This window comes from Glandiceps talaboti, chromosome 19 (assembly GCF_964340395.1).
Source record: "Glandiceps talaboti chromosome 19, keGlaTala1.1, whole genome shotgun sequence".
In the NCBI taxonomy this organism is placed as follows: Eukaryota; Metazoa; Hemichordata; class Enteropneusta; family Spengelidae; genus Glandiceps; species Glandiceps talaboti.
This window is the reverse complement of record NC_135567.1, coordinates 1,321,633-1,338,108: the sequence shown is the minus strand read 5'-3', so window position 1 is coordinate 1,338,108 and position 16,476 is coordinate 1,321,633. Positions and strand designations below refer to the sequence as shown.

At 43.3% G+C, this 16,476-nt stretch overlaps 1 protein-coding gene across 1 annotated transcript in view; it reads left to right on the top strand.

Annotated features, from left to right (window-relative positions):
* The window catches only part of LOC144450356 (ceramide synthase 1-like), a 51,014-nt gene that overhangs the window by 24,980 nt on the left and 9,558 nt on the right, over positions 1-16,476 (top strand). The window contains exons 3-5 of the mRNA XM_078140958.1: positions 1-154; positions 3,073-3,234; positions 4,397-4,535. The exon at positions 1-154 is cut by the window's left edge and continues 27 nt beyond it. Coding sequence (XP_077997084.1) covers positions 1-154; positions 3,073-3,234; positions 4,397-4,535 — 455 coding nt within the window. The remainder of the gene's footprint in view (positions 155-3,072; positions 3,235-4,396; positions 4,536-16,476) is intronic.

Sequence of the window (16,476 nt, the reverse complement as noted above, 5' to 3'; positions counted from 1 at the left end):
GTGATATACAGTTGTTATACCTGTATGAGCTAGGCTTCTACATTCATTCAGTTTATGCAACAATCTATATGGATGAAATACGTAGTGATTTCTTTCTCATGTTATTCCATCATTTTCTTACCATCACCCTTATAGGGTTTTCTTATGTTTCCAGGTAAGTGTTGCGCCCTCAGTGGCAATACTTGATGTCCTTTTTTGTTTTTAGCACACCTGACCTGGTAGAGTAACTCTACTTACTCTAGTCATGGTGATTGTGTGTGTGTGTGTCTGTCTGTGTGTGTGTATGTATGTATGTATGTATGTATGTATGTATGTATGTATGTATGTATTTGTGTCTGACTGTATGTGTGTGTCTATGTGTATGTATGTATGTGTGTGTGTGTGTGTGTGTGTTTAAACAACTTGAAGTAAAACGCTGCCTGATTGACTGATTGCCTTGGTAATTGGTACGGACATTAATTAGATCATGTAGATGAAAAAGTTATTGAAATGAAAGTGCTCACCTGATAGGTATGTTTTGGGGTAAAAACTTCATTTTTGGTCAAAAAGTTTAACTCAAAAAGTACTTGGCGTATGGGTCTGAAATTGATGGGAACGTTTTTAGGGGTGTTTACATTAAAATGTGTTAATAACATGACGCAGACGATTCCATCAGTGATATACAAATAAGATCTCTAAATGTATGTGTTTGGTAAAAAAAATCTTGAATTCCAAAACTAACAGAGCAGATTGTGCTGAAATTTAATGGGAATGTGTAGATGAAGGTGTTTTCACAATATGATGATCCCATATGTGATATGCAAATTACGTCAAAAAATCTCAATGTCAGCGAAAGCTGAAAGCGTAGCTTTAGGTATACATGGGTATAAGAGGTAGAGTAGAGTGCAATCATAGGTGTCCGTCAACTTTTTATATTTTCATCATCTTCTCCAAAAGTGTCAGTCAGAATTCTTCGATATTTGGTGTGGATGTTCCCTGGGGGGAGGCTATTCAGATTTGTTCATGCCAAGTTGATCTGTGCCATTTTCAATTTTTTATGATTTTTTTCTTCAAAAAATGACATTTTCATCATCTCCTCAAATACTACTTGTCAGATTGCTTTGATATCTGGTGTGTTGATGCGCAGGGGGTAGCTGACTCAGATTTGTTAATTTCAAGTCAGCACATCTTCATTTTTATTTTTTATAATTTTTTTCTTGTAATTTAACAAAAAAATTAATATGTTAATGCTATATTCATAATTCTACACATTGGGTGCCCAAATGACAAGTGTTTGTTCAAAACAGGGTTGTATACTTCAAATCCAAATTCGGCACCCCTTCTACATAATCAGCCAGTCTGCAACATCCTCATTTGCATACAATCTATCCTCCATATAGCGACTGTTATACTTTGAATGGCTGCTCACGGGCCTTATTTTTCAGTATTCTCAACTCGCCGTAACTTTCACTAGAGTCCCCCATTTTAGTATCTGAAAACGCCTAAACCTCAACTGACATCTCTTCTTTCATGCAAGCAAAATAAATTTTGGCATTCCATTTAGGAATATCGATTTCTGACAAATTCGGGACGCATACTTCAGGCCTTGAAATTTCGACCCGGTTTTCGCTCGAATCATAGTTTACATGTGTTAGTTATCTGTGATGTATCGACATGAACATGTCTTGCTAATTCCAAAATGCAAATATTTGGCAAGTAAAAATAATTAAAATAATTACAACTTTAATTTGGCTTCAGACTTTGTATTATGTTTTTCATATCTTTCCTCGCTTTACATGTAAATCTGAAAAGGTTACCTCTAGTCATGCCAGTGATCATACCCCGGGGCTGCTTAGGGTACGAGCGAGGTGAAACATGTTGAGGTATTTTGTTGAGAATTATAAATATTGTGAAATGTCAAGTACAAGGTTTAAATACAATGGAATGATGAAAAAAAAATTGGCCGAGTCTGCTGACAGGTGCAGGTCACAAGACACACTCCGCAAATTTAAATATTAGATGATGTTATGTCTACTACAAGTTGAATGTTGTTGACAAATAAGCTTATGGACAGTGTTTTTGGTAAATTTGTTAGAAAATTGAAATTCAAATTGCCTCAAAATTGTTTTAGATCCCGAGATCCAATATGGCTGCAGGGCAGCCATTTTGTTTGCGAATTTTCCATGTCCAAAGCCATAACTCAGACATGCTTGAACAGATCTCATTCAAAGTTGGTATTAGGACATTGTTCTATGACATACATGTGCATATCCATTTTCATCGTGATACGATCCAATATGGCTGCCTGGCAGCCATTTTGTTTGTGAATTTTCCATGTCCAAAGCCATAACTCAGACATGCTTGAACAGATCACATTCAAAGTTGGTATTAGGACAGTGTTCTATGACATACATGTGCATATCCATTTTCATCGTGATATGATCCCCCATACCCGACCAATCCTTCATTGTTGTAGGCATGTTCCATGTCCAACAAGCAGACACAACATATCTAAGTCTGCTTGATTTAGGTTCACAAGTGTTGTTGCGTGATCAGAGTAGTGATAATTCCTTAAAACCCAATTATAGCGGGGACTATGTCATTCTCAATGACTTGTTTTTCTGAGATTTTGTGTAATTTTCATAACAGTAGATTTTTTTAATAAAATGGTGACTATGGTATAAAAGTACAATATTTTACCAACTTTCTGTGTAAAATGTGTTTTATAGTAAGACATCATATGAAACCACTAACCACTTTATTACATCGCTACCAAAATAAAAACTAAAAAGAACAGTGGAGCTATTCTGACCGATAGGTCGCTTGTGTACCAATCAGAAGCTGTGTACCATATACTAGTACTGTGTTTGTGTTGTATGTTCCAGGTACCATAAATTTAGTACCTCTCTATATATTAGTTTGCACCAATTAGAAATTGTGTTTTATTTTGTATTAGTTTGTACCAATTAGAAATTGTGTTTTATTTTGTATTAGTTTGTACCAATTAGAAATTGTGTTTTATTTTGTATTAGTTTGTACCAATTAGAAATTGTGTTTTATTTTGTATTATTTGTATTATTTTGTATGTTGCAGGTACCACAAAATTGGTACTCTGGTGATATTTTGTCACGACATTACAGATGTGTTCCTAGAATTTGGAAAATGGTTTGTTTATACCAAAAAACGAAACGGCAAGACATATATGCTGAATGAACATCTAAGTAACATAATGTTTGCTGGATTTACGTTGTCTTGGTAAGTATAACCATTGCCATTGATTTCCTTTCCCCCACCTAATGCAACACCCACCCCACCTCCAACCTTATGACATTACACTCCCAAATACACATACAATCTATCCCAGGTTAGATTAGCCATATTTAGTCCCCGCTGGATGAAGTCTGGGACGGGGACTTATGGATTGTGTTCTATCCGTCCGTCCGTCCGGAGCCGTTTCTTGGAGATGCCTGGACGGATTTTTTTCAGACTTGGTACAGGGACAACATATCTATTTGTTTATAATGGTGTGCATATAGACTCAGTACTCTGAGAAGGCACTAGTTGAAGACGTGTCGGATCGGAGCACGATCTCCGTGCCGTGGTAAATATGGAGGCACCTTTCATGAGGTTTAAACATTTCTGTTTTTGTTTCAGGTAGAACGTTTACCATTTGCATATTTGAATAGTATCTACGCCTCACTATGACACATTTTATATGTGAATTTTATATGCTGGCTGCAGTGGAGGGTTGGAGTTAATACAATAAGTCAACTTCCATAGCACTCTCTCGCTACCGCTGTAAGAGCTGCTAAACAAGACAATAGAGTAACATTGCTATGATTCGATAGATCGGCATTTTCCTCCTCGGACCGTAATCTTAGCTACGGAGTTTGGAATATAACCCATTTGCGTTACATTTTCATGGTCTTGTTGTGAGAGCATGGAAGTATAACGCACTTATACTTCCATGATGAGAGTCAAAATCATTCCATTGAAAGTGTCATTAAAAATAGACGTAGCATGCCATCCACAGCATACGTCCCTTTCAGACCACTGATGCTAATCTAGTTGCCTCCACAACCGGTAACCTAACTATGGCCACGAACACTCCCAATCTTGTGCAGTGGAAAATTGCAAATAATGATACTGCTTCACCTTGTCTTTGGTATGTTTTGACAGTAAATCTTGAAATTGATATGTATACGTTAGGCATTCAATTTACTGATAGTAGATAAGGCGATGTTTGTGGTGCGGAATGTGAGAACCTGGGATTGAAAGCTGGGCCTTTAAGCAACTTAAAGCTACAGTGACTGTAACTAATTCTAACACATAGTTGACTAATCACTAGGTTATCCTTTGCTGTTTGTTGATTATTTTGTTTGTTTAATGTGTTGTTTGTTTATTTGTTTGTTTACAGGGTTGTTTGTCGATTATACTGGTATCCCCTGAAAGTGCTGTATTGTACTGGTGCATTCTGTCTTAGAGAGATGCCATTTGTTACAACATTTAACATTATGTTATGGGCACTTCAACTCATCAACATCTACTGGTTCCTTGTAAGTACAACATGGCTATCTAACTAAGGGGCCGTTTTTGGCACTACTTAGCTACCTAGAATGTCTGTGTTGGTATTATTAAGTTACAGAGGAGGGGGGTCAGTAGGAGTATCACTCCTGTACCTAGGTGTCATTTGTCAACATTATACAGTTATCAAGGAAGCCCTGTCAATATCACTCAATTACCAAGGAGAGGATACTTCATGTACTATCCATGTTACTCGGCTACCTTGGGGTTCTCTCTGTTTATATTACTTGACTACCTAGGGGGTCCTATCCATTTTACTCAGCTACTTATGGACCTGATCAAGTTTATGTAGCTATCTTAGATGGGCTATATTCATGTTAACAAGCTACCTAGGGACCCTATACTTGGCTACCTAGGGACCCTATACTCTGCTACCTAGGGACCCTATACTAACCTACCAAGGGACTCTATACTTGGCTACCTAGGGACTCTATACTTGGCTACCTAGGGACTCTATACTCGGCTACCTTAGGACCCTATACTTGGCTACCTAGGGACCCTATACTAACCTACCTAGGGACTCTATACTAACCTACCTAGGGACTCTATACTTGGCTACCTAGGGACCCTATACTTGGCTACCTAGGGACCCTATACTCTGCTACCTAGGGACCCTATACTTGGCTACCTAGGGACCCTATACTTGGCTACCTAGGGACCCTATACTCTGCTACCTAGGGACCCTATACTTGGCTACCTAGGGACTCTATACTTGGCTACCTAGGGACTCTATACTCGGCTACCTTAGGACCCTATACTCGGCTACCTAGGGACCCTATACTTGGCTACCTAGGGACCCTATACTAACCTACCTAGGGACTCTATACTAACCTACCTAGGGACTCTATACTCGGCTACCTTAGGACCCTATACTTGGCTACCTAGGGACTCTATACTTGGCTACCTAGGGACCCTATACTAACCTACCTAGGGACTCTATACTTGGCTACCTAGGGACCATATACTAACCTACCTAGGGACTCTATACTTGGCTACCTAGGGACTCTATACTCGGCTACCTAGGGACCCTATACTTTGCTACCTAGGGACCCTATACTAACCTACCTAGGGACTCTATACTTGGCTACCTAGGGACCCTATACTTGGCTACCTAGGGACCCTATACTTGGCTACGTAGGGACTCTATACTTGGCTACCTAGGGACGATATACTTGGCTACCTAGGGACCCTGTACTTGGCTACCTAGGGACCCTATACTTGGCTACCTAGGGACCCTATACTAACCTACCTAGGGACTCTATACTTGGCTACCTAGGGACTCTATACTCGGCTACCTAGGGACCCTATACTTGGCTACCTAGGGACCCTATACTAACCTACCTAGGGACTCTATACTTGGCTACCTAGGGACTCTATACTTGGCTACCTAGGGACCCTATACTTGGCTACCTAGGGACCCTATACTTGGCTACCTAGGGACCCTATACTCAGCTATGTAGGGACCCTATACTCGGCTACCTAGGGACCCTATACTTGGCTACCTTGGGACCCTATACTTGGCTACCTAGGGACCCTATACTTGGCTACCTAGGGACTCTATACTCAGCTACCTAGGGACTCTATACTTGGCTACCTAGGAACTCTATACTCACCTACCTAGGGATTCTATACTTGGCTACATAGGGACCCTATACTTAGCTACCTAGGGACCCTTTACTTGGCTAGCTAGGGACCCTATACTTGGCTACCTAGGGACTCTATACTTGGCTACCTAGGGACTCTATACTCGGCTACCTTAGGACCCTATACTCGGCTACCTAGGGACCCTATACTTGGCTACCTAGGGACCCTATACTAACCTACCTAGGGACTCTATACTAACCTACCTAGGGACCCTATACTAACCTACCTAGGGACTCTATACTTGGCTACCTAGGGACCCTATACTTGGCTACCTAGGGACCCTATACTTGGCTACCTAGGGACCCTATACTAACCTACCTAGGGACTCTATACTTGGCTACCTAGGGACTCTATACTCGGCTACCTAGGGACCCTATACTTGGCTACCTAGGGACCCTATACTAACCTACCTAGGGACTCTATACTTGGCTACCTAGGGACTCTATACTCGGCTACCTAGGGACCCTATACTAACCTACCTAGGGACTCTATACTTGGCTACCTAGGGACCCTATACTTGGCTACCTAGGGACCCTATACTTGGCTACGTAGGGACTCTATACTTGGCTACCTAGGGACGATATACTTGGCTACCTAGGGACCCTGTACTTGGCTACCTAGGGACCCTATACTTGGCTACCTAGGGACCCTATACTAACCTACCTAGGGACTCTATACTTGGCTACCTAGGGACTCTATACTCGGCTACCTAGGGACCCTATACTTGGCTACCTAGGGACCCTATACTAACCTACGTAGGGACTCTATACTTGGCTACCTAGGGACTCTATACTTGGCTACCTAGGGACCCTATACTTGGCTACCTAGGGACCCTATACTTGGCTACCTAGGGACCCTATACTCAGCTATGTAGGGACCCTATACTTGGCTACCTAGGGACCCTATACTTGGCTACCTTGGGACCCTATACTTGGCTACCTAGGGACCCTATACTTTGCTACCTAGGGACTCTATACTCAGCTACCTAGGGACTCTATACTTGGCTACCTAGGAACTCTATACTCACCTACCTAGGGATTATATACTTGGCTACATAGGGACCCTATACTTAGCTACCTAGGGACCCTTTACTTGGCTAGCTAGGGACCCTATACTTGGCTACCTAGGGACTCTATACTTGGCTACCTAGGGACTCTATACTCGGCTACCTTAGGACCCTATACTCGGCTACCTAGGGACCCTATACTTGGCTACCTAGGGACCCTATACTAACCTACCTAGGGACTCTATACTAACCTACCTAGGGACCCTATACTAACCTACCTAGGGACTCTATACTTGGCTACCTAGGGACCCTATACTTGGCTACCTAGGGACCCTATACTTGGCTACCTAGGGACCCTATACTAACCTACCTAGGGACTCTATACTTGGCTACCTAGGGACTCTATACTCGGCTACCTAGGGACCCTATACTTGGCTACCTAGGGACCCTATACTAACCTACCTAGGGACTCTATACTTGGCTACCTAGGGACTCTATACTCGGCTACCTAGGGACCCTATACTAACCTACCTAGGGACTCTATACTTGGCTACCTAGGGACCCTATACTTGGCTACCTAGGGACCCTATACTTGGCTACGTAGGGACTCTATACTTGGCTACCTAGGGACGATATACTTGGCTACCTAGGGACCCTGTACTTGGCTACCTAGGGACCCTATACTTGGCTACCTAGGGACCCTATACTAACCTACCTAGGGACTCTATACTTGGCTACCTAGGGACTCTATACTCGGCTACCTAGGGACCCTATACTTGGCTACCTAGGGACCCTATACTAACCTACCTAGGGACTCTATACTTGGCTACCTAGGGACTCTATACTTGGCTACCTAGGGACCCTATACTTGGCTACCTAGGGACCCTATACTTGGCTACCTAGGGACCCTATACTCAGCTATGTAGGGACCCTATACTCGGCTACCTAGGGACCCTATACTTGGCTACCTTGGGACCCTATACTTGGCTACCTAGGGACCCTATACTTTGCTACCTAGGGACTCTATACTCAGCTACCTAGGGACTCTATACTTGGCTACCTAGGAACTCTATACTCACCTACCTAGGGATTCTATACTTGGCTACATAGGGACCCTATACTTAGCTACCTAGGGACCCTTTACTTGGCTAGCTAGGGACCCTATACTTGGCTACCTAGGGACTCTATACTTGGCTACCTAGGGACTCTATACTCGGCTACCTTAGGACCCTATACTCGGCTACCTAGGGACCCTATACTTGGCTACCTAGGGACCCTATACTAACCTACCTAGGGACTCTATACTAACCTACCTAGGGACCCTATACTAACCTACCTAGGGACTCTATACTTGGCTACCTAGGGACCCTATACTTGGCTACCTAGGGACCCTATACTTGGCTACCTAGGGACCCTATACTAACCTACCTAGGGACTCTATACTTGGCTACCTAGGGACTCTATACTCGGCTACCTAGGGACCCTATACTTGGCTACCTAGGGACCCTATACTAACCTACCTAGGGACTCTATACTTGGCTACCTAGGGACTCTATACTCGGCTACCTAGGGACCCTATACAAACCTACCTAGGGACTCTATACTTGGCTACCTAGGGACCCTATACTTGGCTACCTAGGGACCCTATACTTGGCTACGTAGGGACTCTATACTTGGCTACCTAGGGACTCTATACTTGGCTACCTAGGGACCCTATACTAACCTACCTAGGGACCCTATACTTGGCTACCTAGGGACCCTATACTAACCTACCTAGGGACTCTATACTTGGCTACCTAGGGACTCTATACTCGGCTACCTAGGGACCCTATACTTGGCTACCTAGGGACCCTATACTAACCTACCTAGGGACTTTATACTTGGCTACCTAGGGACTCTATACTTGGCTACCTAGGGCCCCTATACTTGGCTACCTAGGAACCCTATACTTGGCTACCTAGGGACCCTATACTCAGCTATGTAGGGACCCTATACTCGGCTACCTAGGGACCCTATACTTGGCTACCTTGGGACCCTATACTTGGCTACCTAGGGACCCTATACTTTGCTACCTAGGGACTCTATACTCAGCTACCTAGGGACTCTATACTTGGCTACCTAGGAACTCTATACTCACCTACCTAGGGACTCTATACTTGGCTACCTAGGGACTCTATACTCGGCTACCTAGGGACCCTATACTTGGCTACCTAGGGACCCTATACTAACCTACCTAGGGACTCTATACTTGGCTACCTAGGGACTCTATACTCGGCTACCTAGGGACCCTATACTAACCTACCTAGGGACTCTATACTTGGCTACCTAGGGACCCTATACTTGGCTACCTAGGGACCCTATACTTGGCTACGTAGGGACTCTATACTTGGCTACCTAGGGACGATATACTTGGCTACCTAGGGACCCTGTACTTGGCTACCTAGGGACCCTATACTTGGCTACCTAGGGACTCTATACTCAGCTACCTAGGGACTCTATACTTGGCTACCTAGGAACTCTATACTCACCTACCTAGGGATTCTATACTTGGCTACATAGGGACCCTATACTTAGCTACCTAGGGACCCTTTACTTGGCTAGCTAGGGACCCTATACTTGGCTACCTAGGGACTCTATACTTGGCTACCTAGGGACTCTATACTCGGCTACCTTAGGACCCTATACTCGGCTACCTAGGGACCCTATACTTGGCTACCTAGGGACCCTATACTAACCTACCTAGGGACTCTATACTAACCTACCTAGGGACCCTATACTAACCTACCTAGGGACTCTATACTTGGCTACCTAGGGACCCTATACTTGGCTACCTAGGGACCCTATACTTGGCTACCTAGGGACCCTATACTAACCTACCTAGGGACTCTATACTTGGCTACCTAGGGACTCTATACTCGGCTACCTAGGGACCCTATACTTGGCTACCTAGGGACCCTATACTAACCTACCTAGGGACTCTATACTTGGCTACCTAGGGACTCTATACTCGGCTACCTAGGGACCCTATACTAACCTACCTAGGGACTCTATACTTGGCTACCTAGGGACCCTATACTTGGCTACCTAGGGACCCTATACTTGGCTACGTAGGGACTCTATACTTGGCTACCTAGGGACGATATACTTGGCTACCTAGGGACCCTGTACTTGGCTACCTAGGGACCCTATACTTGGCTACCTAGGGACCCTATACTAACCTACCTAGGGACTCTATACTTGGCTACCTAGGGACTCTATACTCGGCTACCTAGGGACCCTATACTTGGCTACCTAGGGACCCTATACTAACCTACCTAGGGACTCTATACTTGGCTACCTAGGGACTCTATACTTGGCTACCTAGGGACCCTATACTTGGCTACCTAGGGACCCTATACTTGGCTACCTAGGGACCCTATACTCAGCTATGTAGGGACCCTATACTCGGCTACCTAGGGACCCTATACTTGGCTACCTTGGGACCCTATACTTGGCTACCTAGGGACCCTATACTTTGCTACCTAGGGACTCTATACTCAGCTACCTAGGGACTCTATACTTGGCTACCTAGGAACTCTATACTCACCTACCTAGGGATTCTATACTTGGCTACATAGGGACCCTATACTTAGCTACCTAGGGACCCTTTACTTGGCTAGCTAGGGACCCTATACTTGGCTACCTAGGGACTCAATACTTGGCTACCTAGGGACTCTATACTAGGCTACCTTAGGACCCTATACTCGGCTACCTAGGGACCCTATACTTGGCTACCTAGGGACCCTATACTAACCTACCTAGGGACTCTATACTAACCTACCTAGGGACCCTATACTAACCTACCTAGGGACTCTATACTTGGCTACCTAGGGACCCTATACTTGGCTACCTAGGGACCCTATACTTGGCTACCTAGGGACCCTATACTAACCTACCTAGGGACTCTATACTTGGCTACCTAGGGACTCTATACTCGGCTACCTAGGGACCCTATACTTGGCTACCTAGGGACCCTATACTAACCTACCTAGGGACTCTATACTTGGCTACCTAGGGACTCTATACTCGGCTACCTAGGGACCCTATACTAACCTACCTAGGGACTCTATACTTGGCTACCTAGGGACCCTATACTTGGCTACCTAGGGACCCTATACTTGGCTACGTAGGGACTCTATACTTGGCTACCTAGGGACTCTATACTTGGCTACCTAGGGACCCTATACTAACCTACCTAGGGACCCTATACTTGGCTACCTAGGGACCCTATACTAACCTACCTAGGGACTCTATACTTGGCTACCTAGGGACTCTATACTCGGCTACCTAGGGACCCTATACTTGGCTACCTAGGGACCCTATACTAACCTACCTAGGGACTTTATACTTGGCTACCTAGGGACTCTATACTTGGCTACCTAGGGCCCCTATACTTGGCTACCTAGGAACCCTATACTTGGCTACCTAGGGACCCTATACTCAGCTATGTAGGGACCCTATACTCGGCTACCTAGGGACCCTATACTTGGCTACCTTTGGACCCTATACTTGGCTACCTAGGGACCCTATACTTTGCTACCTAGGGACTCTATACTCAGCTACCTAGGGACTCTATACTTGGCTACCTAGGAACTCTATACTCACCTACCTAGGGATTCTATACTTGGCTACATAGGGACCCTATACTTAGCTACCTAGGGACCCTTTACTTGGCTAGCTAGGGACCCTATACTTGGCTAACCAAGGACCCTGTCCAAATAAAAAAAACAATATTATTTAGATACCTAGGGATCCTATCCAAGTTACTTAGCTACCTAGGGGGTCCTATCCAAGTTACTTAGCAACCTAGGGATCCTATCCAGTTTACTTAGCTACCTAGGGATCCTATCCAAGTTACTTAGCTACCTAGGGGGTCCTATCCAAGTTACTTAGCTACCTAGGGATCCTATCCAAGTTACTTAGCAACCTAGGTATCCTATCCAAGTTACTTCGTTACCTAGAGATCCTATCCAAGTTACTTAGCAACCTAGAGATCCAATCCAAGTTACTTAGCAACCTAGGTATCCAATCCAAGTTACTTCGTTACCTAGGTATCCTATCCAAGTTACTTAGCTACCTAGGTATCCAATCCAAGTTACTTCGTTACCTAGAGATCCTATCCAAGTTACTTAGCAACCTAGGTATCCAATCCAAGTTACTTCGTTACCTAGGTATCCTATCCAAGTTACTTAGCTACCTAGGTATCCTATCCAAGTTACTTAGCTACCTAGAGATCCAATCCAAGTTACTTAGCAACCTAGGGATCCTATCCAAGTTACTTAGCTACCTAGGTATCCTATCCAAGTTACTTCGTTACCTAGGTATCCTATCCAAGTTACTTCGTTACCTAGGGATCCTATCCAAGTTACTTAGCTACCTAGGGATCCTATCCAAGTTACTTAGCTACCTAGGGATCCTATCCAAGTTACTTAGCAACCTAGGTATCCTATCCAAGTTACTTCGTTACCTAGAGATCCTATCCAAGTTACTTAGCTACCTAGAGATCCTATCCAAGTTACTTAGCAACCTAGGTATCCTATCCAAGTTACTTCGTTACCTAGAGATCCTATCCAAGTTACTTAGCTACCTAGAGATCCTATCCAAGTTACTTAGCTACCTAGGGATCCTATTAAAGTTACTTAGCAACCTAGAGATCGTATCCAAGTTACTTAGCTACCTAGGGATCCTATCCAAGTTACTTAGCTACCTAGAGATCCTATCCAAGTTACTTAGCTACCTAGGGATCCTATCCAAGTTACTTAGCTACCTAGGTATCCTATCCAAGTTACTTAGCTACCTAGAGATTGTATCCAAGTTACTTAGCTACCTAGGGATCCTATCCAAGTTACTTCGTTACCTAGGTATCCTATCCAAGTTACTTAGCAACCTAGGTATCCTATCCAAGTTACTTAGCTACCTAGGGGTCCTATCCAAGTTACTTAGCTACCTAGAGATCGTATCCAAGTTACTTAGCTACCTAGAGATCCTATCCAAGTTACTTAGCTACCTAGGTATCCTATCCAAGTTACTTAGCAACCTAGGGATCCTATCCAAGTTACTTAGCTACCTAGAGATCGTATCCAAGTTACTTAGCTACCTAGAGATCCTATCCAAGTTACTTAGCAACCTAGGTATCCTATCCAAGTTACTTAGCTACCTAGAGATCCTATCCAAGTTACTTAGCTACCTAGGGATCCTATCCAAGTTACTTCGTTACCTAGGTATCCTATCCAAGTTACTTAGCTACCTAGGTATCCTATCCAAGTTACTTAGCAACCTAGGTATCCTATCCAAGTTACTTCGTTACCTAGGTATCCTATCCAAGTTACTTCGTTACCTAGATATCCAATCCAAGTTACTTAGCTACCTAGAGATCCTATCCAAGTTACTTAGCAACCTAGGTATCCTATCCAAGTTACTTAGCAACCTAGAGATCCTATCCAAGTTACTTAGCTACCTAGAGATCCTATCCAAGTTACTTAGCAACCTAGGGATCCTATCCAAGTTACTTCGTTACCTAGGTATCCTATCCAAGTTACTTCGTTACCTAGGTATCCTATCCAAGTTACTTAGCTACCTAGAGATCCTATCCAAGTTACTTAGCTACCTAGAGATCCTATCCAAGTTACTTAGCAACCTAGGGATCCTATCCAAGTTACTTAGCTACCTAGAGATCGTATCCAAGTTACTTAGCTACCTAGAGATCCTATCCAAGTTACTTAGCAACCTAGGTATCCTATCCAAGTTACTTAGCTACCTAGAGATCCTATCCAAGTTACTTAGTTACCTAGGTATCCTATCCAAGTTACTTAGCTACCTAGGTATCCTATCCAAGTTACTTAGCTACCTAGGTATCCTATCCAAGTTACTTAGCAACCTAGGTATCCTATCCAAGTTACTTCGTTACCTAGGTATCCTATCCAAGTTACTTCGTTACCTAGAGATCCTATCCAAGTTACTTAGCTACCTAGAGATCCTATCCAAGTTACTTAGCTACCTAGAGATCCTATCCAAGTTACTTAGCTACCTAGGTATCCTATCCAAGTTACTTAGCAACCTAGGTATCCTATCCAAGTTACTTAGCTACCTAGGGGTCCTATCCAAGTTACTTAGCTACCTAGGTATCCTATCCAAGTTACTTCGTTACCTAGGTATCCTATCCAAGTTACTTCGTTACCTAGAGATCCTATCCAAGTTACTTAGCTACCTAGAGATCCTATCCAAGTTACTTAGCTACCTAGGGATCCTATTAAAGTTACTTAGCAACCTAGAGATCGTATCCAAGTTACTTAGCTACCTAGGGATCCTATCCAAGTTACTTAGCTACCTAGAGATCCTATCCAAGTTACTTAGCTACCTAGGGATCCTATCCAAGTTACTTAGCTACCTAGGTATCCTATCCAAGTTACTTAGCTACCTAGAGATTGTATCCAAGTTACTTAGCTACCTAGGGATCCTATCCAAGTTACTTCGTTACCTAGGTATCCTATCCAAGTTACTTAGCAACCTAGGTATCCTATCCAAGTTACTTAGCTACCTAGGGGTCCTATCCAAGTTACTTAGCTACCTAGAGATCGTATCCAAGTTACTTAGCTACCTAGAGATCCTATCCAAGTTACTTAGCTACCTAGGTATCCTATCCAAGTTACTTAGCAACCTAGGGATCCTATCCAAGTTACTTAGCTACCTAGAGATCGTATCCAAGTTACTTAGCTACCTAGAGATCCTATCCAAGTTACTTAGCAACCTAGGTATCCTATCCAAGTTACTTAGCTACCTAGAGATCCTATCCAAGTTACTTAGCTACCTAGGGATCCTATCCAAGTTACTTCGTTACCTAGGTATCCTATCCAAGTTACTTAGCTACCTAGGTATCCTATCCAAGTTACTTAGCTACCTAGAGATCCTATCCAAGTTACTTAGCTACCTAGGGATCCTATCCAAGTTACTTAGCTACCTAGGGATCCTATCCAAGTTACTTCGTTACCTAGGGATCCTATCCAAGTTACTTCATTACCTAGGTATCCTATCCAAGTTACTTAGCTACCTAGAGATCCTATCCAAGTTACTTGGCTACCTAGAGATCCTATCCAAGTTACTTAGCTACCTAGGGATCCTATCCAAGTTACTTAGCTACCTAGGGATCCTATCCAAGTTACTTCACTACCTAGGTATCCTATCCAAGTTACTTAGCTACCTAGGTATCCTATCCAAGTTACTTAGCTACCTAGGTATCCTATCCAAGTTACTTAGCTACCTAGGGATCCTATCCAAGTTACTTAGCTACCTAGGGATCCTATCCAAGCTACTTAGCTACCTTGGTATCCTATCCAAGTTACTTAGCTACCTAGGTATCCTATCCAAGTTACTTAGCTACCTAGAGATCCAATCCAAGTTACTTAGTTACCTAGGTATCCTATCCAAGTTACTTAGCTACCTAGGTATCCTATCCAAGTTACTTAGCTACCTAGGTATCCTATCCAAGTTACTTAGCTACCTAGGGATCCTATCCAAGTTACTTAGCTACCTAGGGATCCTATCCAAGCTACTTAGCTACCTTGGTATCCTATCCAAGTTACTTAGCTACCTAGGTATCCTATCCAAGTTACTTAGCTACCTAGAGATCCAATCCAAGTTACTTAGTTACCTAGGGATCCTATCCAAGTTACTTAGTTACCTAGGGATCCTATCCAAGTTACTTAGCTACCTAGGGATCCTATCCAAGTTACTTAGCTACCTAGAGATCCAATCCAAGTCACTTCGTTACCTAGAGATCCTATCCAAGTTACTTCATTACCTAGGTATCCTATCCAAGTTACTTAGCTACCTAGAGATCCTATCCAAGTTACTTAGCTACCTAGGTATCCTATCCAAGTTACTTAGCTACCTAGGTATCCTATCCAAGTTACTTAGCTACCTAGGGATCCTATCCAAGTTACTTAGCAACCTAGGTGGTCCTATCCAAGTTACTTAGCTACCTAGAGATCCTATCCAAGTTACTTAGCTACCTAGGGATGCTATCCAAGTTACTTAGCTACCTAGGGATCCTATCCAAGTTACTTAGCTACCTAGAGATCCTATCCAAGTTACTTAGCTACCTAGGGATCCTATCCAAGTTACTTAGCTACCTAGGTATCCTATTCAAGTTACTTAGCTACCAAGGTATCCTATCCAAGTTACTTAGCTACTTAGGGATCCTATCCAAGTTACTTAGCTACCTAGGG